The 24,398-nt window shown below is 44.6% G+C and overlaps 1 protein-coding gene across 1 annotated transcript in view; it reads left to right on the top strand.

Moving 5' to 3' along the window:
- DCLK3 (doublecortin like kinase 3) overlaps positions 1–24,398 on the top strand; it is a 62,087-nt gene that overhangs the window by 10,247 nt on the left and 27,442 nt on the right. The window contains exon 2 of the mRNA XM_030551276.1: positions 16,380–18,259. Coding sequence (XP_030407136.1) covers positions 16,673–18,259 — 1,587 coding nt within the window. The 5' untranslated portion in view covers positions 16,380–16,672. The remainder of the gene's footprint in view (positions 1–16,379; positions 18,260–24,398) is intronic.

The following is a 24,398-nucleotide window of genomic DNA, read 5'->3' as shown; positions in this document are numbered from 1 at the left end:
GCAAGTGTGTAATGGGAGCGAAGTGGGCCATTTTGGTTAACTGATCAACCACAGTGAGGATGATGGTATATCTATCAGACATGGGAAGCTCCACTACGAAATCGGGGTTGATGGCTGCTCAAAGGCTAGCCGGGATTTCTGTAGGTATTGGAGTGTCCAAGGTTCTCTAGGGTGGCCTCTTAATGCAAACACAAACCTCACAAAAATCTACAGAAGAGGGCATTTGAGGCCATTAGAAAGAGCAGGGAATCAGGCAAGGGCAGAAGTAACCTGCTGGTGGGGAGTCATGGCTGAGTCTCAGAGGGGTAGCCGTGTTAGTCTAGATCTATAAAAGCAGCAAAGACTCCTGTGGCACTTTATAGACTAACAGACATTTTGGAGCATGAGCTTTCGTGGGTGAATACCCACTTTGTCGGATGTGTGTAGTGGAAATTTCCAGGGGCAGGTATATATATGAAAGCAAACTAGAGATAACGAGGTTAGTTCAGTCGGGGACGATGAGACCCTGTTCTAGCTGTTAGGTGTGAAAACCAAGGGGGAAGAAACTGGTTTTATAGTTGGCAAGCCATTCACAGTCTTTGTTTAATCCTGAGCTGATGGTGTCAAATTTGCAGATGAACTGAAGCTCAGCAGTTTCTCTTTGAAGTCTGATCCTGAAGCTTTTTGTTGCAGGATGGTCACCTTAAGATCTGCTATAGTGTGGCCAGGGAGGTTGAAGTGTTCTCCTACAGGTTTTTGTATATTGCCACTGATTTCCTGAAGAAACTGCAGTGCATTGGTGACCTTCCAGAAAACACCATCCTAGCCACCATGAATATAGAGGCTCTCTACACAAAAATCCCACACACAGATGGAATACAAGCTGTCAGGAACAGTATCCCTGATGATGCCACAGCATAACTGGCTGCTGAACTCTGTGCCTTTATCCTCACACACAACTATTTCAAATTTGATGACAATATATATATCTCCAGATCAGTGGCACCGCTATGGGCACCCGCATGGCCCCACAATATGCCAATATTTTTACGGCCGACCTGGAACAACACTTCCTCAGCTCTCGTCCACTCACGCCCCTTCTCTACCTACGCTACATTGATGACATCTTCATCATCTGGACCCATGGGAAGGAGACTCTGGAAAAATTCTACCACGATTTCAACAGCTTCCACTCCACCATCAACCTCAGCCTGGACCAATCTAGACGGAAGGTCCACTTCCTAGACACCATGGTGCAAATAAGTGATGGTCACATTAACATCATCCTGTACCGAAAACCTACTGACCGCTATGCCTACCTTCATGCCTCCAGCTTCCATCCCAGGCACACCACATGATCCATTGTTTACAGCCAAGCACTGAGGTACAACCGCATCTGCTCTGACCCCTCAGACAGAGACCAACACCTACAAAATCTCCACCAAGCATTCTCAAAACTACAATACCGCACGAGGAAATAAGGAAACAGATCAACAGAGCCAGACGTGTACCCAGAAGCCTCCTACTGCAAGACAAACCCAAGAAAGAAACCAACAGGACTCCACTGGCCATCACATACAGTCCCCAGCTAAAACCCCTACAACGCATCATCAGGGATCTACAACCCATCCTGGACAATGATCCCACACTATCACAGGCCTTGGGTGGCAGGCCAGTCCTCGTCCACAGACAACCTGCTAGCCTGAAACATATTCTCACCAGTAACTGCACACCGCACCATAGCAACTCTAGCTCAGGAACCAATCCATGCAACAACCTCGATGCCAACTCTGCCCACATATCTACACCAGCGACACCATCGCAGGATCTAACCAGATCAGCCACACCATCACCGGTTCATTCACCTGCACATCCACCAATGTAATATACGCCATCATATGCCAGCAATGCCCCTCTGGTATGTACATCGGCCAAGCTGGACAGTCTGTACGGAAAAGGATAAATGGACACAAATCAGATATTAGGAATGGCAATATACAAAAACCTGTAGGAGAACACTTCAACCTCCCTGGCCACACTATAGCGGATCTTAAGGTGGCCATCTTGCAGCAAAAAAGACTTCAGGACCAGACTTCAAAGAGAAGCTGCTGAGCTTCAGTTCATCTGCAAATTTGACACCGTCAGCTCAGGATTAAACAAAGACTGAATGGTTTGCCAACTACAAAACCAGTTTCTCCTCCCTTGGTTTCCACACCTCAACTGCTAGAACAGGGCCTCATCCTCCCTGATTGAACTAACCTCGTTATCTCTAGCTTGCTTTCATATATATACCTGCCCCTGGAAATTTCCACTACATGCATCCGATGAAGTGGGTATTCACCCACGAAAGCTCATGTTCCAAAACGTCTGTTACTCTATAAGGTGCCACAGGATTCTTTGCTGCTATGGCTGAGTCTCAGTACTTCCACTTGGTACTGTCCCAGTCGGACATACGGACAACTCTTGATGTAGAATAAGCCATCCTGTATTTGATGTTGCCCCTTGCTTCCTACTCTGAGTTCCTTGGGAAGGGACTCCACCCTCTTCACTGAGTGGATCAAAGACATGAGGTCTTGGGAAATGGCGGTATCCAAGAAATCACAGCAACTGAGGATGCAGGGTGGCTCCATGCAAGATGGGTCCTGGCTGGTGAACTACTCCCCTTTTTGGAAGAAGGTGTCAGTGGCCTTGTTCTGGGCTCTAGGGAGGTAGGTAATGGTGAAATTAAAATGTGTGAAGAACAAGGCCCAATACAGCTGACTTTGGTTTAGCACCTTACCCTTCTGAAGGTATTCTGGATTTATATGATCCATGTATACCCGTATTGGGTGTCAGACACCTTCCAGATAGTGGTGCCAGTCTCTGAAGGCGATCTTGATTGCTATAAGTTCTTTATTTAGGATTCATAATTCTGTCATATCTTTAGGATAGTATGGCCCAAATGGCAGTGTTAGAGGCTTCAGTCTCAATGACAAAGAACTGCATTGGATTGGGGTGTGTCGGGGGTGGTTCGTGGGTGAAGGCCATGTTGAGTAGGTGGAAAACCTGTTGTACCACCAGGAACTAGGTGAAGGAGGTATTCTTGTGTAGAAGTGCTGTCAATAGGATTATTTGGCCTGAAAAAACAGGAATGAAATGTCTATAAAAGTTAGCAAACCCCAGGGAGCATTGCAGCTCCCTGATGCTTTGAGGGTCTACCCAGGTCCAAACAATGTCCACTTTCTTGAGGTACGTTTGGAGGTCCTCAGCTGACAAGGTATAGCTCAAGAACTCCATAGAACATTGGTTGAAGCTGTACTTGGAGTTTCACATACAAAACATGTTGGCAGAGCAGATCCAGGATCAATCAGATATGATGGGTATGTTGCTCTGAACTTTTGGAGAAGACAAGTACATCATCAAGGTAAACTACAATGTGCTGGTCTAAGAGGTCATGGTATATCTCATTCATTAAATGCTGGAAAGTGGTGGAGGCATTTGGCCAGATTGTCCTGGAGGTAGAAGCACAGGGTGACCAGTTCTGGTTCTGACATTGCAAAGAGATGGACAAAGGGTATTTTGGCCCCAAGCTGTAGCTCAGTCAGACAGTCATAGTCCCAGTGTGGTGGTAGAACATCCACAGTTTTTCTTCAGACTTCTGTGTATTAGTGATTCTTCTTAGTAGGAAGAGCTGAGGTTGATTCTAGAGATGGTCTCATCTGGCCCACAGCCAGGGTCTGGGGCAGGGAGCGGCAACCTTTGGCCCACGGCCTGCCAGGGTAAGCCCCCTGGTGGGCTGGGCTGGTTTGTTTACCTGCTACATCTGCAGGTTTGGCTGATCGCAGCTCCCACTGGCCGCGGTTCGCCGCTCCAGGCCAATGTGCTGGCCGCCGCTTCCCGCAGCCCACATTGGCTTGGAATGGCGAACTGCAGCCAGTGGGAGCTGTGATCGTCTGAACCTGCGGGTGCCGCAGGTAAACCTGCCTGGCCTGCTAAAGGGCTTACTCTGGTGGGCCACATGCTAGAGGTTGCCGATCCCTGGTCTGGGGAATTCCTAAGCAGTGACCTGGTCTGTGGCTGGGCTCCATCAGGCGGTGCATTCAGGCAGCCTTGCTGGCAGAATTTGGAATGACAGCTGATTTTCCATTCCTGCCACAGGATATGTTGGTCATGGATCAACAACCATGAGATGCCGAGGATTATGGGAAAGTGTGGTAAGCAGACTTATGGTTTCTCAGTGGTTCTGGATAACAACTTCCAGTGGCATAGTGTCCTATGTCACAGGGCCCAAGGACATCTGTTCTGTCTACAAGGCTGGGTATTGCCTTTGGTTGCACTGGCACGTGCAGCATCGGTATTTGTAAAGTTGTCCACAGTCCTGGAGTCTGAGTACCCATTTGCAGGGGAACTTATCGAGACCTTAGGATGAGGAAGCAGACCTGAATTTGGAGGTGTAATGAGGGCTTGACATGCCTTGGGCATGTTTCAGTAAGGGGATGAATGGCTCGGGGCCCATGCAGACCAGCCCTCTTTGGTTGTTTCCTGAATTTTGCCTGACTGTGGCCCTTGACGGGTAACTGGCAGCTGTGTGGCCAGTTCCCCACAGTAGGAACAAAATTCGTGGCAGTGACGGCTTTCTCTTTCCTAGGGAGTCAGATGACAGCGGGCTACATTGAGTTGCATAGGCTCTGGGAATGGGTGCGGGACCAAGTATTGCCTGGGGTGTGGCACTGACACCTTCATTTCTTCGCATTGCTCACGCAGTCTGTTGTCAATGAGTATGGCCTCTTGTGGATGACATAGGAGGCGACCTGTCAGAGTTTTTGCAGAGCCACCTTGGCTGAGCAAGTGCAGAGCGGATTGTCAAAAACAATGGAAAAATGTTTCCACTCAGTGTCTTGCATTCCTTCTTGGCTCTTCCTTGCAAGATCATGGTTTCAGTATTTATGCCTTTGCAGTGCTTTTCCCTGCAGCCAAATGAAGTATCATGTCACAGGTTTCACTGGGATGAATATTTTAAAGGCAGTATTACAAAGTGACTTTAAATAGTATGAAGCAATATAATAGTTAGCCATGGCTTCACTGTTTGTCAATATAATTTTTATTAGGTCTACACTTCAAGTACAGAGCCCCTTGGAATAATTATAAAGAATAATCATAACATATATTACAATCTAAGGCCCTGATCTGACATACACACACACATGCATACAAGAAGTCGCCTTAAAGTCAGTGGAACTACTCGCACAAGTAAAGTTACACACATGCTTAAGCCTTTGTTGAACTGGCACCCTATGAGATATTGATTTGCTTTCATCACAGCACAAACAACAGTTTTATTGTAGAAGTAGTACCTCATACAAAGAGCATTCCTGTTAGACAATAAAATATCACTTTAGCAAAGGATAGAGAGGGACCTATGGAGGCAGTCTAAAATTACACAATCTTTTGCTCCATTTATCAAAGCATCCCCAGTTTCTATTTCAAAGCAAGTGAAACAACGGAGAACATTAGAGTAAAAATAATCTTAACTTGAATCCAAAACATTTCATCGAAAAAGTTTTAAAAAGAGTGAAATCCACTAGTTCTCAACATTTTTTGTCCTTTCAGTTTCTGGTGATGGGGACTGTGGCATCAGAGTATATGTTTTTTTTTTCTGCCGGATCAAATAAAGGAGCTAGGAATTTGAGTATTCACTTCCTTTACTGACTGAATCTCAACAAGGAGAAAGATTTTGCTGTTGTTCAACTCTTATTTAAAGCAGAGCTACCAAATTGATATCTGAATGCAAATAATCAATGGCCCTGCTACACTGTCATGTGAGGGATGTATGGTCAGTTTATATATCCGAAGAGGACTCTAAAAATAAAGAACTTCAATTCTTTTATTTCTAAAGATAGAAGATCAGTAGTGCCATCAGTACTCGAACGACAGTATTTGAAGGGCTGTATTGCTCCAGGGATGACACAAATCATTGCCTATATAGTTATCTGAAAGCAATTGATGGCAGAAATTCTCTCTTAAGTATGCATACTTGAGCCGCACTCAATTCAGAGCAGTCCTTTAAATGTCATGGTTTCCTTAGGTAATTCACACAGGTTACCAGTGTGCATCAGCTGTTATCTGTAGGATGTAATCTGAATCTTGCAGAACTGTACTGCCTTGATCTCCTGTTCCTTATTGTAAATTATTAACTCTTGCAACTTGCAAGGCTAGTATATACTGTGTGTGTACGAGAAAGTAGGAAAGGGGAGTGAAGAGGGAAGGCACAATATAACATGTCTCCTGAACGTATTAAATTAGTCAGATGGAAATAAAATGTGATCACAGGCATCCTTTTACAGTAAGTAAATTTTACATAGGTATTGTTTACACAGTCACTACAACTGGAAACACTAGCCTATTAGTCTCGGAAAAGTTTTATTCAAATGTATAGCATGTCAGGTGCAAAGATTATTCTTAAAAGCCAGATATTGATTACAGGTTGGGACGGGAAGAGAGGGGAAGCTGGTCCCAGGAGCTGGGTGGAGGCTGGGAGTGGATTCGGTGGGGAGGCTGACACTGGCAGGTAGGGGGCAGGGAGAGAAGCTGGAAATAGTTAGGGATGGAAACTGGGAACCAAGGAGGTGATGGGGACAAGGAGCTGGTGAAGAAAACTGGTGAGGAGATTGGGAATCACTTGGCTGAGGGGAGGAATACCGAAACAATAATTTTGTGCTTTTTCTTTTGAATGTCAGTTTCCATCCAAATAGAATTCAACACAAATCTTAAGTAAAAAAGTAATCATCTTGTAAACAAGAAAAACGCATCATTCACCATTTTCTAACATAAAAATGTAAAAATTAAAAATCTGTATGTTAAGCTATGTAATTGCTTAAATACACGTGAACAGATATAGTGTCCTCCTGGTTATCAAAAAGTAGTACCAAATATAGTGTAAAGCCTATATTTAGATGCAAATCAGCGTGGTTTAATGATTACCAAGAATAAACTTTTCTTTAAGAAAATAACTAAAAAGTACAAATGGAAACCAAAATATAAATTAAGGTTTCCTGTTTGCTAATTTAAATCATGATTAAAATTGGTGATTTAAATCACTTTGATTGTAATCCATGCATCCTGACTATCTCCTTGTAGATAGTTGTTTATGTTGTTAGTTATTTATTTATTTGGATAGTCACCACTGTTTATATATATATATGTGTCTACATCTCCCCACCAGCCCCGAATTGCATACCTTCTACATGTCTTTTTGCAAAGCCTCATGGCCCTCTGTGCTCAGCGTGGCTTACCCCAGTACTGACTCTCTCCTGCTTTGCTCCCTTCCATGTTTACCAACAGCATCAATCCTCAACATCCTACCAAATCCTCATGATCCCTGTCACATTCAGATTTTACATGTGGGTATGTATTGACATTTGTATATGTCCATGGTGATACATATAAAGATAGATTCATATCAGCATTTACAAAGACCTTGTAGCTCCCACCCCCCCGAACCAATTATAGGTCACAAGAAGTATGGAAAGAAGAAATGCATTTCCTCTCCATTGACTTTCCATGACTTCAACATATTTCCCACAAAAGCAGTGTGGGTGCTTAATCCATACTTTATTTCTTTGCATCTTGTTCAAGAAAAGGGACAAGAATGAGTTTAAATTCTGGATTTTGTGATTTTTGCTCTTTGAATATTGTTTGGCTCTCTGTTCTCTTCCGCACACACACACTAGAGTGCATACATGCTATGCTCAGAACATTTCTTTTAGTGTTGCCAGTTTCAGGTACTTCCATGCTGAAAGCTGCTTACATTTTGCATTTACCCAGTTACATGCTTTTATGTTGGTTTCATCACAAACTGAAATAGCACATGTAGACTCCTAAGGTTTTGATGGGTTTGTTTGACAGAGTTCCCAGCCCAGGTGAACCATTCATTCCAGCTCTATCATTAGTATTATTTGTATGGTGCCATAAATGTGCATAGCACTCTACAGACAAAAATCCAGCGTCCTTTGACTTGAGGAACTTGCAAGAATATATGGAGGGAGGGTAGAGGGATGAGGGGACACACTTTATGGGTGTTTTAGTGATGCATGCCTCTTGAAGGTTTTATGTTGTTATTTTAAATACATTGACTTTGAGGGAAGATTAGGGTAAGAAGCATGATGGAGGAGAGGGTGAAAGCATGCTAGGTGGAGTCAAGAAGAGGGTTACGGATATGGGTGATTGCCTTGAAGAAGGTCTAGAACGTGGGAAAAGATAAAAGAGTGGTGGTGGTGGTCAGGCAAGCTGCTGGGAAGGAATGAAGGGTGGTGAGGGAGGTAGTGGGGGAGAAAAAAAATCGAGCGGAGAGGTAGGAGAGCTAATTTGTGCAGGGTCTTGAAAGTGAGAACAAGAAGTTGATGGGGATGCTAGAAAAGTTTCACAGCTGCGTTCTGGTTGGAATGTGGGGGAGTAAGAAAAGAGTCAGGGAGGCCAAAAAAGGGGAGTTTACAGTAGTCAAGGTAGGTGGAACCAGGTCTGCACAAGAGTTTAGCCATAAGGAATGGCTGGATGTTGCGAAGGGAAAAAACAGCAGGTTTTAGGAATAATATCAATTGAAGAGGAAGAGAGGAGTAAAATGCAGCACTGAAGTTGTAGTCTGAGGGACAAGTAAGGATGGTGAAGTTACCAACAGAGAGGGAGGAAGAGGATAAGGGCTCTCTATGCTATGGAGTTGTCCTGATGTTGATATGTAACATTAATGTTAGCAAATATGTTTGGCATAACTTGGAAACTTCCATTTAAAAATATCGTATCTTTAAATTATCCCCTAAATGCCTGGCTTCAGCTTGGTGGGAGTTTATACTGGAACGTTTTTGTTAAAATAACAATCAGTCAACAACCTAACCAAGGATTTTTTAATAAATGGGTATTTTTGCAGACACTCATAGCAGTACAGGTGGGAAGCCAGAGAATGATGATCTGTAGAGAAGTTAATTCTCACAGCAGCATTGTGTTCCTACTGCAACAGGATAATGTGCTGTATCACTTCGTCTCACGTTGTTTCAATACAGTGAAGTAACATTTTGACAGTGGCGGATGCCTGTGCATGTAGGAAATGTGGACATACAGATGTGCATGAAAGTCAGAACTTTATCATTTCCTAGAAACCAGCATGGTTTAGACTTCATTTATAGGAGAGCTTCAGTTCTTTTTCTGTCTTTTATTTCAGAGAATAAATATATTATCTGAGTTACATACATTCACAGTAGGCTTCCGTTCTGGGTAAAATATAAATCATATGGCTGAAGAATTTGTAGAGCACATTGACCTTTCAAGAACCAGGACATCATGCTTATAAAATAAAGACAAAAATAACTCCCTCCAGTATACCACTGGGCATTAGTAATGCAAAGCACTTACATAACACTTTACAGCAACCTGAAAAGACACTAAGGCCTTGGCTAACTTGGAGGTCTGCAGCGGTGGGAGTTACAGCTGTCTTTATACAGCTGTGCAGGGACAATGCTGGAGTGTGGCCACACTGACAGCTACCAGCGCTGCTGTGTGGCCACATTTGCAGCGCTGTTGGGAGTGGTGCATTATGGGCAGCTATCCCACAGAGCACCTCATCCCATTTTGGCACCGTGGGTTGTGGGAAGGGGACGGAAGGGTGCAGGTCATTCTGCTTCCTGTCCCAACGCTCCTTGATGCATCGCTTTGCATCCCAGCAGTCCCTGTTTTTCCGTCCACGTTTGGCGCCATTGTGACTCTCCCAACGGTTTCTGTGCAGCACGATTTCTGTGGGAAATGGAGCCCGAACTGCTGAGGAGTACGCTGATGAGTGTTGCCAGCACATCACGTTTGGCAGTTGAGCTGTTCCTTAAGCTCCAAAGTGATGAGGAGTCTGACGATGATTGCAAGTCACCTCACGCGTGCAACATGACATTGCTTGTGGCTTTCATGGAAATGCTCAGCACCATAGAACGCCACTTTTGGGCTTGGGAAACAAGCACTGAGTGGTGGGATCACATCATCATGGAAGTCTGGGATGACAAGCAGTGGCTGCAGAACTTTCAGATGAGAAAAGCCACTTTCATGGGACTGTGTGCTGAGCTTGCCCCCACCCTGCAGCGCAAGGACATGCGATTTGAGAGCTGCCCTGACGGTGGACAAGCGGGTGGCTATTGCAGTCTGGAAGCTGGCAACTCCAGACAGCTACCGATCGGTCGGGAACCAGTTTGGAGTGGGAAAGTCGACCGTTGGAGTCATTTTGATGGAAGTTTGCAGGGCCATTAATCGCATCCTGCTAAGAAGAAGCGTGACTCTGGGGAACGTGCAGGACATTGTGGATGGCTCTGCACAAATGGGTTTCCCTAACTGTGGAGGAGCGATAGATGGGACGCATATTCCTATTATAGCACCACCCCACCTAGCATCCGAGTACGTTAATCGGAAGGGGTATTTCTCTATGGTTCTCCAGGTGCTTGTGGATCACTGTGGGCGTTTCATTGACATTAACACAGGCTGGCCTGGAAAGGTGCATGATGCACGCATCTTTCGGAACACTGGCCTGTTCAGGAAGCTGCAAGCAGGGACCTTTTTCCCAGACCGGAAGATCACAGTAGGGGACGTTGAAATGCCCATTGTGATCCTTGGAGACCCCACTTACCCGTTAATGCCTTGGCTCATGTAACCGTATACAGGGAAGCTTGACAGGAGCAAGGACTGGTTCAACTACAGGCTGAGCCGGTGCCAAAGGACTGTGGAGGGTGCTTTTGGCCGTTTAAAAGGGCGCTGGTGATCTCTGTATGAGAAGCTAGACTTGGGGGAAAGCGGCATCTCTGCGGTTATATCCGCATGCTGTACCCTCCATAATATTGGTGAAGGGAAGGGTGAAACATTCTGTCAGGCATGGACCTCCGAGGTTCAACGCCTGGAGGCTGAATTTGCACAGCCAGAGAGCAGGGCTACTAGAGAGGCCCAGCACAGGGCTTCAAGGGTCAGGGATGCCTTGAGGGAGGAATTTGAGGCTGAAAACCAACAGTAATGTTTGGTGCCTTGCATGGGAGTGAAGTGCAGTGGTTACAATGTTAGTAGGAATCTGTTTTTCCTAAGCTGATTTGCAGTGCCTGTTTCTTTCCTGGGCTAAGGTATCTTTAACTTTCTGCATTAATAAAGACTGTTTTCAAAGCCAAGAATTCATTTATTGAAAAGAAAATAACTTTCTTGACAGACACACAACTTTTTGGGAACCTAAAAGGGCAGAGGGGTGGGGTGGTGAACTGTACAGTCACAGGTTTGAATATGTCCTATCTGGAGTGCTGTGCAATGACTGCTGCACTTCAGGATGCCTATACTGCATGGTGATGGGGGTTGAGTGCAGACGGTAAGGGTCGTAGTTCTCAGGGCTGGTTGGTGAACGTACAGGTGTTGGAGGCAGCTGATGGAGGTAAGAACCTGGATGCTGGGGAAGGAGGTTTTGAGCTGACATTGGGGCACAAGGGAAAGAGCTTTGGGATGGGGGGGCAGGGGCGGTGCGGTAGTGCTCTGCCTGCATGGCTACGAGCGCCTGGATAGAGTCTGCTTGGCGCGCCAGGATGCTTATCAGCTGCTTTGTGCTTTTCTTCCTGGCCGCTGCGTTTCTCTGGAGGATCCTGCTTTCCCTTTCCCTCCAGTCCTGCAGTTTTTTTTCTCTCTGGCAGAGTGATCCATAACTGTTTGCAGCAGGTCGTCTGCTTTTTCGTGGCTTTTTCCGCAGGTTTTGCAGTCTTTGAGCTGCTGTTAACACGGGCAGCTGAGAACTCAAGGTCACTTGTGGAAAGGAAAAAAAGGCAACAGTTAACAGAGGCAGCATTGTTTATATCTAAGACAGTTATGCCCAGACAGTGAAGGAGTTTACAGTCTTCACTTTAGCATAATTTTCCCATACCAAAGAGAGCGCACATAACCCACAGGAGCCCCGGAATGGTGAGTAAGGGAGACTGATTGCTTCAGGGCTGTGCTGGGGTTTCTGTGTGTTGGGGAAAGCAAACTGCTGCAGGGAGCACCTACAGTGAACGCTCTCCCAACATTTTCCATAGGAGTTAATCCTGGAAGATAATCTCGCTGCTGCGGGTCACCTGGGAAGAGCGAGAGGGTCTTCTGCAGCAATGCGGATACCGCCCTGGACCCTGTGCAGCTTGCTTGTGTGCAGTAATGGTCTCCCCACCCCTCGCAGCGCAGTGGCGTGGATGCATTAGCCTGACTGGGACAAGGACCACAGTGGCTCTCCCTATAAATTTGCGTAAGCGCATTGCCCACGCTCTGGCTGAAACTTTTGAAGAGATTACCCAGGCCGATTACCGTGACGTGATAGACCACATCAATGGGCTGTTCCACATCTAGGCATGCATGCATGCAGCCTTAACCCTCCCTCCTCTCCCAAAACATTTCCATCCTGAAAATAAAAGCCGCTTACTGGGAACCCGCTCCTCTGCTTGTCCTTCACCAAGTACCGGCTGCTGCGACTGGCTGCCTTCCTCCTGGCTTGACAAGAGCTCCTGGCTGCATGCCTCCTGGGACTCTGGGGTGTCTCTCCCCACCCCAGTACCCTCACTCTCGGTTTCCTCCTCCCTCCCTCTCCGCCTTCACCTCCCCCCCCCAGCTCTGAAGTGTCCATCGTGGTCCTCGGATTGGCGGTGGGGTCACCCCCAAGTATCGCATCCAGTTCTTTGTAAAAATGGCACATCGTGGGGGCAGCACCAGAGCAGCAGTTTCCCTCACGGGCTTTGCAGTAGGCACTCTGCAGCTCCTTCACTTTAATCCTGCACTGCATTGCATCCTGGTCCTGGCCCCTTTCCAGCATGGCCCTTGATATCTGCCCATAGGTATCGTAATTCCTATGGCTGGAGCGCAGCTGGGACTGCACAGCTTCCTCCCCCCAAACACTGATGAGGTCCAGCAACTTGCCATTGCTCCATGCTGGGGCTCATTTGGCGCGTGGAGGCATGGTCACCTGGAAAGATTCACTTATTGCACTCCACACCTGGCTGAGCAAACAGGAAGGGGATTTTTAAAATTTCCGGGTCATTTAAAGGGCTGGTCACCTGAGGCCAGGGCAGTAGAGTTTGAACTGATGAGCAGAGTGGCTGAGCAGGCATTCTCGGATACCTCCGAATACCTCTGGAGACCAATAACAGTGCTGCAGTTGTTATTTGCCAGGCAGAGGAGGAGTACAGCCAGCGCTGTATCCAGGGAGATACAGCGCTGTATGTGCCTTGCAAGTGTGGACGCTGAGTAAATTGCAGCTCTGTAAAGCCACCACCAGCACTGCGCAACTCTCCAGCACAGCCAGTGTCTAATACTTCTTCACAACACTCCTGTCGAGGAGAAATATCCTCTCATTTTACAGATGGAGAAGATGATGAGCCAGGAAGCTAAGTGACTTGCTGAAGGATACACAGCCATCATTGCTGAGCCACAATTACAGCTGAGGAACTTTTTTCTTTTTCTCTCCTTTTTTCACAGTGCCTCTCGGATGGGCTGTTTTAGGGAAAATGGAGGATGCTGAAATACTTTCCATTTAAGAATGGCTTTCCCTTTTACCCAAGGTCTAGGAAAGGAGTCATGGTCTCCTTCACTTACTCTGAGTTAATGAAACGAACAAACAAAGATACATAGTTTAACATATTGAAGATAATGTTCCCAAAGATAAAAAGCAAATCACTATAGCAGGGGTGGCCAAACTTACTGGGCCTCTGAGCCATATACAACAATCTTTAGAAGTTCAAGGGCCAGGGCACATCTGCCGGGAGCTGGGGTTTGGGGCTTCAGCCATGCTCCTGCTGAAGTCCCGAGCCCTGGCCAGGGTGCCCTGCAGGACTGAAGCCTTGAGGCCCCACGCACCCTGCTGGGCAGAAGCACCTATCGTCCACTCCACTGCAAGGCAGAGGTTTTGAGCTCCCCAGCCACAGTCTGGTAGGTGGAGAATTGGGGGCCAGGGGCAGGGGGCGCGCCACGAGCCACACTTTAATGGTAAAAGAGCTGCATGTGGCTCACCAGCCACAGTTTGGCCACCCCTGCAAGGTGCTAAGCACTCTGGCCTTGACCCGTTGAAGTCACTGGGACTGTTCCTGTGCAGTTAGACAAAGCTTGAAGTACCTTGCTGGCTGGGGTGAGAATGCTCAGCACTTAGAAGACTGAAGCCCTGAATGCTGCAGAAGAAGATGGAGATTTGAAAGAAAGACTGAGAAGGATATTTGAAACATTTTGTCAAAAGGGATGGAACCATCTGGATGGCTGAAAAATTGGGTACTGGACTTTCCATCTTCACTGTCCAGTAATTGTTATAGCTCTCATTTCACGTCTTATCCTTTTGGCTACAAATATATTGAATGTTTGGCCATGTGATAGGGTGCTCAGAGGGCTGGGTGGTGCACCCAACTTCTGGCCCCTCTCTGTCAGGGTGATAGAGGTGCCTGTTTCTGACCCTAAGCTGGGAATCTTCTGTTCTCTATCTGCATCTAGGTCTCAGCCCTTACTGGGCTTGGTATGGGGATCCAAGCCAGGACCTTGTGGGAAACCACACTAGCTGGGTCCTCCTTGCAGAGATTCTAAGTCTGCTGCCCTGGGCTACTTCCTACCTATGTATCCCTTCAATTAAGGACTTGGTCCCTATAGTCCAGACTATTAATCGCTTAATGAAAAACTGTCCAAAGGAACAGGGCCCTGCAGGAGGTTCTCAAAGGAGGTGGTGGCTGGAGAAGGCATTACCGGGGCCTTACCCGCTCTGTGGTCCCTTCTCAGGCTCAACCTTCTGTCTGGCTTCCTGAAGAAGGATTCCTCTCTCCTGCAGCCTGTCCACCATCCTTTTGTCTTGGCTTCTGAGCTCCTTTTAATCTACTCCTCCAGTCGGAGCTTGCTTGGTGGGCCCAGAGGGGCAGGGCTACCTAGGCCCCGTATTGCTTTTTAACCCCTTAGGGCCCAGTGTGGGGTTTGTATACCCCATCACAGGATACAAGTACACTTTTAAACTAGACCTATTTAAACAGAGTTGGTAACATGATATAACCATATTTAAAAAGTTTTGTTTGTGTCTTTATGAATAGAAAGATCTGCATTATAATAATGTAAGGGAACCATATTTAAATCCTCTTAGATATGGAAACTAAAACATGGTTCTCTAAAATGGTTATATTATTTTGCCATCTACACACATAAGAATAAATCATATTTTAACATGGGTCAGCCATCACCACATATAAACATAGTGTTTATTCATTCGTGTCTTCAGGAAATGATATAAAAAGATAACAATTTTTTTAACATGAGTGGAATGTTTCCTCTGTTGGTTGGCATCTGGTATGGTTCTGAAGGCCTCTTCCAGGCAAGGGTATTCTCATTCTATGCTGAAATCCTACGTGGAAAACTTTCAAGTATGGTCACAGTGATTTCAGTAAATATTCACGAGAAGAACAGGAGTACTTGTGGCACCTTAGAGACTAACAAATTTATTTCAGCATAAGCTTTTGTGGGCTACAGCTCACTTCTTCGGATGCCTAGAATGGCACTAAGGTGCCACAAGTACTCCTGTTCTTTTTGCAGATTCAGACTAACACGGCCGCTACTCTGAAACCAGTAAATATTCAGTAACCAAATATTAGAAACCAAGGAAATAGTGAGTTATGGTTGCTTGTCTAAAAAAAAATCACTGTTGATTTTATTTTTTATGGAGTCCCCTACATCAAATCTATGTAGGTATTTATAGGTTCTGCATTACTGTGATATCTGCATGAGTGTATGTAGCACTTTACAACCACATAAAATAAGATATTTGCACTGAAAAGTTTACATTCCAGTTGAAACAGACAAATATAAAACACAGGCAAATATTTCAGAAGATGATAGGTTGTGATTATTCTGAATTCTTAAAGATATATTTTTATGAATTTTGACTATATATTTCTCAGAGATATATCATGATGGAGTATAAATATTAAATGGTATGTTGCATTTAAATGATAAAATGTAACTATTTTTGTTAGCATTTGATATTATTTAGAACCACAAAATAATAATTTTATATTATTGTAGTTTTACAAGCAATTAGTGCAAAACTCTGTTTATAGAAGAGTAGAATGAAAATTCCAGTTTGTTTCAATATATTACATAGGAAAATTCCAGTTTGCCATTCTTGTTAGAATTATGTGTGTGTGTGTGTGAGAGAGAGAGAGCGAGAGAGAGAGAGAGAGTGTGTGTGTGTGTGTGTGTGTGTGGTGAAACCCTTACCATGCAAATAAAAATATACTGCCTTCTGTCAAAGGATTTCAAAGCACTTCAACAATATTTAATGAATTTAGCTTTACTTCCAGAAGTTATGTATATTGATGTGTAGAAAATTGTTAATTGGAAATTTCCTCTGATGGAAAATGAATAATCTGGAGTCTCTTTATTTGTTGCAGGACACCGAGGCTTGTTTGACCACACTTTAAACAGCATAAGCTCAAGGATAACACAAAGGAGGCTACAAGGGACTTGTCCATCCGTCAGTCGTGGACATTTTGGAAAACCTTTCTTGGGTGCAAACAGTTATAGTTCCCCATTTTTAAACCCCAGGAATGGTTTTCACACTATTCATTCAGAGAATAGCCCTGTAAAGCCGAGGATTGTTACTGTGGTGAAACCAAGTGGACACACACTCAGGAAGATCACATTGCTTCTGAACAGGCGATCTGTACAGACTTTTGAACAGCTGATGGCTGATATATCAGAAGCTCTGGGATTTCCACGTTGGAAAAATGATCGTGTGAGAAAACTTTACAACTTGAAAGGCAGAGAAATAAGAAGTGTTTCTGATTTCTTCAGAGACGGTGATGCATTCATTGCTATGGGAAGGGAGCAGTTGACATTGAAGAACCTTGAAGTGGTAATGCAAGAACTTTTTCCAGGTAGCCCATATGCTGTCGGTATAATTCAACAAAACTTGGAACAGTCCCAAAAACTTAAGAGCAGGCTGTGTGACAAAGCTGTGTATAGTGACTTTGATGAGATGGAGATGGCCAAGAACTGCAATGATGCCATATCTTCCCAGCTCGGAGCCAGGCATGAAGGAAAAATTCAACCTAAGACCAGGCAAGAAGAAAAGGTGAAGGCCAAAAAAAAATGGGGCAGAGATAGTTGGGGCAGAGAGCAAGATACGAAGCCACCTAGAAAAACCAGAGAAGCAGAAAGGTACTTTAGTCAAGAGAAAAGTCTTGAGAATGAAACAGAAAAGAGTTCAGATGAGATAATGAGATGTGAGAAATGTCAAAGGGAGAGACAGCTCAGGCAAAAACTACAAAGGGAAAGGCAGGCTGATGTCTCATTTGAGAGCAGAGACCTGAATGTGGGAATGTGTCAGAGATATAATTTAGAAAGGAATGTAAAAATGAGGAATTGCAGGAAGTCTTCAGAAAACTCTATAGAAGGTGAGGAAGTTGAATGGAAGTATACTGGCTGTAGAAGGAGCTGGAAACCTTTACAAAGGAATGTTAATGAAGAGCTAGAAAACCAAAAAAGGAGTCTTGAGAAGGAAAGGAATCCGGAAAGGCATGAGAATCATGACAAAGAGTTAGTAAAGATAAAGAAAACTACTGTGGAAGCTCTGCAGGTGGCTCCTGAAGCAAAGAAAGAGAATAGAAGCAGTTCCAGAATTAATCAAAGTTGTTGGTTAATGAAGGACTGTCAAGGAGATACAGGGAAACCCATAAAAGCAAAGGGAGAGGGCAAAGAGGTGCGGAAGGGAAAAGAAGAAAGTGCTGTAGGGGAAGAGAATGTAGCGTGTGGAGAGAATGAATCGACAAGGATGAAAAAGATGGGAGAACATAAAGCCAACAAAGATGAAAACAAGCCGCAAGAATTTGAAAGCACGAGGCTGAGGCAAAATATCTGTACTAGAGCTGATGTGGAGAGCTATTATGAGATAGGCAGAACCATTGGGGATGGAAACTTTGCTATTGTGAAGGAGTGCCGGCGCTGCAACACCAGTCAGAACTATGCCATGAAAATTGTTGATAAGTCCAAGCTGAAGGGGAAGGAGGACATGATGGAAAATGAAATTTTGATCATTAAGAGCCTTTCTCATCCCAACATAGTGAGTTTGATTGAGGTGTATGAAACTGAGGCTGAGATCTACCTAATCCTGGAGTATGTCCCAGGAGGGGACCTATTTGATGCAATCATAGAGAGCGTAAAGTTCACTGAGCACGATGCTGCTCTCATGATAACTGATCTGTGTGAGGCTCTTGTTTATATTCATGGCAAGAACATTGTCCACCGAGATCTGAAACCAGAAAATCTTCTGGTAAGTACTGAAGTTTAGTTATGTTGCATCTGTCCAGAAATTATTGGGTTTTTTTGGGGGTGGGTGGAGAGTTGTGGATATGTACTTTTTTGTTTGTTTTTTGCTTTTACATAAATACAGTACAGAAAATATCCAGTAGTAGGGAAAAGATACACACTGTACTGTTATTTTAAAATAAATAAATGTACGAAGGTGAAGAGAAATCAGTCTTAGTTTCCTTAGCATAAATACAGAGAGGCCTACCATATAGTATAAGTGCCTGCAATTGTGCACTTAAGTAAGTGCCCTGACTTTCAGAGATGCTGAGTGTTTGCAGTTCTTCTGAAAATCAGGCCTCTGATTTAGGGACCTATTTTTAGGCTCAGAAGTGCAAATGTTTTGTCTAACGTATACTCTGAATCATAAAACATATCACATGTGAACCAAAAATTATTAAATAATGCCCATTCAACCTGTTAATTTGAAGTTCACTTTTTCCATTGCAGCTGTAGCACTCAGTCCAGCGCTCCAGTCCTCTACTGGAGATTGTATGGTGATTTCTAACATTGTAAGGATTATGTCTATTACTGATGATAAGAGCATGATGCAATTGTTTACTTCATGCACCTGGAATTTACTCACTGATTGATAAATCTCCTGAAATGAAAACATACATGTCCCAGTGAAGTATCAGAGGGGTAGCCGTGTTAGTCTGGATCTGTAAAAGCAGCAAAGAATCCTGTGGCACCTTATAGACTAACAGACGTTTTGGAGCATGAGCTTTCGTGGGTGAATACCCAGTTCGTCAGATGCATGTCAGATCCAGTGAAGTATGGTACTGAAGTCAGCTGACGTATTAATCTTCTCCCAAAGAGCAAAATTCTAACTTGGCTCCCAATGCCAAAAACATTCACACACTTTCTTAACTTTAAGCATATGAGCAGTCCCACTGAAGTCGATGGGACGACTCGTTGTTACATGTGATCATGTGCATAAGTGTTGCCATGATTGGGGCTTTGGATTATGCCCGTACAAGGTGGTAAAAGTGAGTTATTCTGTCTTGCTGGTCATGCATTTTTTACTCTTCACCAGTATTCCAAAATTCTGACCAGATGGAGAACTGCGAATGGCTGTATTTGCATGTCTTGAACAATTCTAATTCCATCTGCTAGCAATGGGACATAGGAAAAAAACTGGACTCTTTGCAAGCCAAATCCCTAAAGGAACATATGCTTCTCATGAATATCTGGAGTAAGTCCAGTGTGACAAAGGACAAAGTACCCTGTGGGCAGATACAGAATGAACAGGGATAGATATGGAGAGCTTGCTTTGGAACCCAGATGGATGTGTCTGCCTTGCTGACAATGTGAGGACTGGCTCCTGGTGAGTGCTGGTCAGTCTCAGAAGGATTCCTTGGGATCTGATCTGTATGAGAAAAGAGGGAGGACATGGTTTGTATCGAAGCAGTTGAGTATGGGGAGAAGTGTATTTCTATGCTATGCCTTGAGCAGGGCCTGCACACCCTATTATTTTGGCATGAAAAGCTCAGAATTCAAGTGCACTCTTTCTGAAGCTAGTTTTCCATTATGAACCAGGCCTCTTCTTCCAGACTACCAAAATTAAATCAATGCTGGTAAAAATACTTGGGGCTTGATTCTCCATTTCCCTGCATGTGTGTAGATATTTATCCCAGTGCAAAGATTTTCTGGCACTTTACACCCACTTTGTACTGGTATAAATGACTACACAAGGTGCAAAGTAATGGAGAATCTGTCTCCTTGTGAACATTTACAGGATTAATATGTTCATATTGGCCACCCTGCTGCATACAGATAAGGTACAATGGGATACAGAAGATTTTATGAAGAGAAACGTACCTAATGTTCAGCAGATATTTGCTCATATTAGAGCATGGATATTTAAAGCTAATGAGAAATAGCTGTTTATAAATTTGTGTGTTTATAGGCCTCCTACTGTTGTTTGGCTGACTTCCTATAATAGATACCGTTTATAGAAAAACATTTCAACTGGTTGTAATTATATATATCAATCATATCATATTTAAGAGGTTGAATGGGCTATTAATACAAATGAGTTTAGGAACCTCCAGTATTGTTTTGTGTATTTGTAGATACTGCTGTGAAACACTGTTTGAAATTCTCATATTTATGAAAGCCTTGCAAGGAAAAATTCCTTTTAAACGAGTGAACGAACAAATCCACAATGCCCACAATATTTTAAAACTTAGTGTTAAAAGAAATATTACACATAGAGGTATTATGGAAGGAGCTGAAATTGAGGTCAACGCTATTTTTTAAATGTATAAAATTCTTTTACGGTTACAGTGATGGCTGCTTGTCAGTCTGTGGGAAATGAATATATGCTCAACATCTCAAAAACTGCAAGCACAACTGGCACTGATTAGGCCCCTTGTTGGCAAAGTCTGAATGAGCATAGGAGCTGATCTGTCCTTTCACGCATAAACATCTGGAACTATAATATTGCTGAGCTTAGCCAGGGAGTTTAAACTTTATCAACCTATCAGGTTCTGCAGAATGTCAGCTGTCATTTTGTTTTTGTTTTCCTTTTTCTTTAGTTGTCAAACCCCTTTCTTTCCCCATTCTTCATGTGAACCAGGAACTGTGTTCGTTTCTTTGGTGGCTTGCTTGTGACTGGGGTCTTGCATTTGTCCTATAGAATCTTAGGGCTTGATTGATATTGTATTTGAGCTAATTGATCTTTATTTCTAATTATAATGGTTGTTGGTGGTGGTTTTTGTAAGGCACTTATGTGCTGTCCAGTAAGCACCTTTATAAACACAATACATTCAAGAAATAGCTTTTAGCTTTCTGACCTTTTTAATGTGACCCATTGTAGTACTGTTTCTCTGAGTCTTCGGACAGACTGAAAAAATGGCATAGGACTAGGAGGAGCTGCTCCCAGTAATCTTAAAGTGCTGTCAATTGAAGACTAGCAATGACAAATGTCAAACACAAGCTAATAGTCTCATCCCGTTGTCGTATGCATTTGGCAGGTAATGGGAGTATGGAATGGGCCCTGTGGAGGGGGGTGTCATCAGTTTAAACAAAGAGTTTATGGGTGTTGGAACCCTACAGTGTTTCCGTTTTCTCCTTGACTATCAGATCCTGTCCTCATACTGGATTCCCTGACAACTTCCAGGACCAGAGGAATGGGCGGTGTGGTTGTTTGAAAAGTGTGAATTTTTTCCAGGTGGGCCTTGTGTCGTTGATTGGAGGGAAGGCTTTGAGCAGGGGCAACTGCTTTGAGCCATCAGCTTTATAAAAAAGCAGCCAGCTATGAAGTGAGTGAGCTGTGAACTGAGGAGAAGCAAATAGAGGAGTTTGGCTGTGGGGAGTTCCCACAGAGTTTTTGCCTTTCAGGCTTCTGTGAGCAGTAAATAGAACATCTGAAGAGGCTCTTGGAACAATATGGATAGCGAGTGATCAGCAGTTGTGACCTTACTAGATGTGTCACATTTGTCTTTCTCCCAGAGGATAGAAGTGACTTCATCTGTATGGAGTGCAAGCTGGTCTCAATATTGGAAGAGAAGGTTAAAGGACTAGAGACCCAAGTATCAACCCGGCATTGCATCAGAGAAAATGAAGACTTTCTGGATAGAAGTCAGCGTTTACTACTGCAGGCACAGCATGCTGAAGAATCAGAGAGGGCAGTGCAGAATGGGGAAGAAAATTGGCAGCATATGACCTCCAGAAGAAGAAAGAGGAGAACGCATGTGCCCACAATGCAGATAGAGGTAAGAAAATGTCTTCAGACTCTCTGCACAGGTACTATGGTGGAGAATGGTTTGGAAAAGTCATCTGAGGGAAGGGATCAGAAGGAGACCCCATCAACCGGAAGGCATGGGATGCATTGTCCTAGGGATAGGGGTTCCATGACCACCACTCCCAAGAGGAAGGATGGAGTCATCCATCTGCTGTCCAGACCAGGAAACTTGAGAAGTGTGCTGCTTGCCCAGACTTAGAATTCAGGATGTGATGGTGTGTCTGCCAAGACTGATCATGCCCTCAGACTGCTATCCTTCCTACTTCTCCATATGGGCATGAATGATACTGCCAAGAATGACCTTGAGCAGATCACTGCAGAGTATGCGGCTCTGAGAAGAAGGATAAAGGAGTTTGAGGTGCAAGTCATGTTCTCGTCCATCCTCTCTGTTGAAGGAAAAGGCCCAGGTAGGGATCATCGAATTGTGGAAGTTGCACATGGCAGTGGGAGCTACGGCAGCGGGAGCTGCAGCAGCGGCTGCTCCTAAGTCCCACTGCCCAGGTGGGGAGAACAGCCGCCGCCTGGCCCCGCAGGCCACCCCCTACTCTCCCTCCAGGTACCGCGTCCGAGTCCTGCCTGCTTGGGGCCAGGCCGGACTCACACTCATACTGGCCCCGCGCTCCCCTGAGTCTCCTGCGCCTCCCTTCAGCACTTGTGGAGGAATTGGGGGTGGGGGATTGTGTTTTTTTTAATTGTTTTTTGCTCTGCCACCACTTTTTTCCCCTGTGCCCCCGCCTCGCCCCCCCGCATCCTGATATTTGACCTGGGTGATCTGGTCACCCTAAGTCCAGGAGACCTTGCTAAATTTAAAGAAGCCTTATTGAAGGTGCAGGAACAAACCATCCTGATGTACAGAAAGAATAGCAAATATGGCAGGTGACCAGCTTGGCTTAACAGGGGAATCTTTGGTGAGCTTAAACACAAAAAAGAAGCTTACAAGAAGTGGAAACTTGGACAGATGACTAGGGAGGAGTATAAAGATATTGTTTGAGCATGCAGGGGTTTAATCAGGAAGGCCAAAGCACAATTGGAGTTGCAGCTAGCAGGGGATGTGAAGGTTAAAAAGAAGGGTTTCTGCAGATATATTAGCAAGAAGAAGGAGGTCAGGGAAAGTGTGGGACCCTTACTGAATGGGGGAGGCAACCTAGTGACAGATGATGTGGAAAAAGCTGAAGTACTCAATGCTTTTTTTGCCCCAGTCTTCACAGACAAGGTCAGCTTCCAGACTGCTGCATTGGGCAGCACAGTATGGGGAGGAGTGAGCAGCCCTCAGTGGTGAAAGGACAGGTGCATATCCAGCTTTTCTAAATAGTTCTTAAAAGTCCATGGGCAGGGCCGGCTTTAGCAAGTGCGGGGCCCAATTCGAACAGTTTCGATGGGGCCCCGGCAGGGATGACTAAAAAAAAAAACACCTTTCATTTCTTCCATGTATTTACTTTCCATGACTGTATACATAATAACAAAATTATATATTACATAAATTATTTCATATTGTATATGGCTCTTTTCTTACTCCCACTTGGGTACTTTCTACCAATATCTCTTGATTTCTTGCCCATATTGATAGAAGTCACCACGTTCTAAAAGAATATTAATTATAGATTTTCACTTTCATATTAGGAAAATAATTTGTTTCAATAGTTGTACAACTGATTTTTTTCAATAATGTTTATTTTATGCCCCCTCTATCCCCCCAGCGCCGCCCGCCTCGCAGAAACAAACCCTCCTTCCTCAGCACCACCCTGTCGAAACAGCTGTGGGCCAAAGAGGAAGGTTTGGGGGGGGGGGCGGGGGGAGAAACGGCACACACAGGCAAAAAGAAGTATTCCATTCTATTCATCCAAAGAAGTGGGCTGTAGCCCATGAAAGCTTTTGTTGAAATAAATTTGTTAGTCTCTAAGGTGCCACAATTACTCCTGTTCTTTTTGCAGATACAGACTAACACGGCTGCTGCTCTGAAACCTGGCACACATAGGGTGACCAGATCACGGCAGTAAAATAGGACCCACCCCCTCCCTACTTGGCCCCACCATCACACCCCTCTTCACCCCCTAGTCCCCCGCTGACTTGCTGCTTTCCTTCTAGGGTATGTCTACACTACAGCATAATTTCAAATTAACTTAAACTGGTTTTATAAAACAGATATTATAAAGTTGATTTTATGCGTCCACACTAGGCATATTAATTCGGCGGTGTGCGTCCATGGTCCTAGGCTACCATCGATTTCCGGAGCGTTGCACTGTGGGTAGCTATCCCGTAGCTATCCCATAGTTCCCGCAGTCTTCCCTGACCCTTGGAATTCTGGGTTACTACCCCAGTGCCTGATGGGGCAGAAATCATTGTCGCCGGTGGTTCT

The sequence above is a fragment of the Gopherus evgoodei genome, chromosome 2, assembly GCF_007399415.2.
Source record: "Gopherus evgoodei ecotype Sinaloan lineage chromosome 2, rGopEvg1_v1.p, whole genome shotgun sequence".
NCBI lineage: Eukaryota > Metazoa > Chordata > Testudines > Testudinidae > Gopherus > Gopherus evgoodei.
This window is presented reverse-complemented; position numbering and strand designations above follow the sequence as displayed.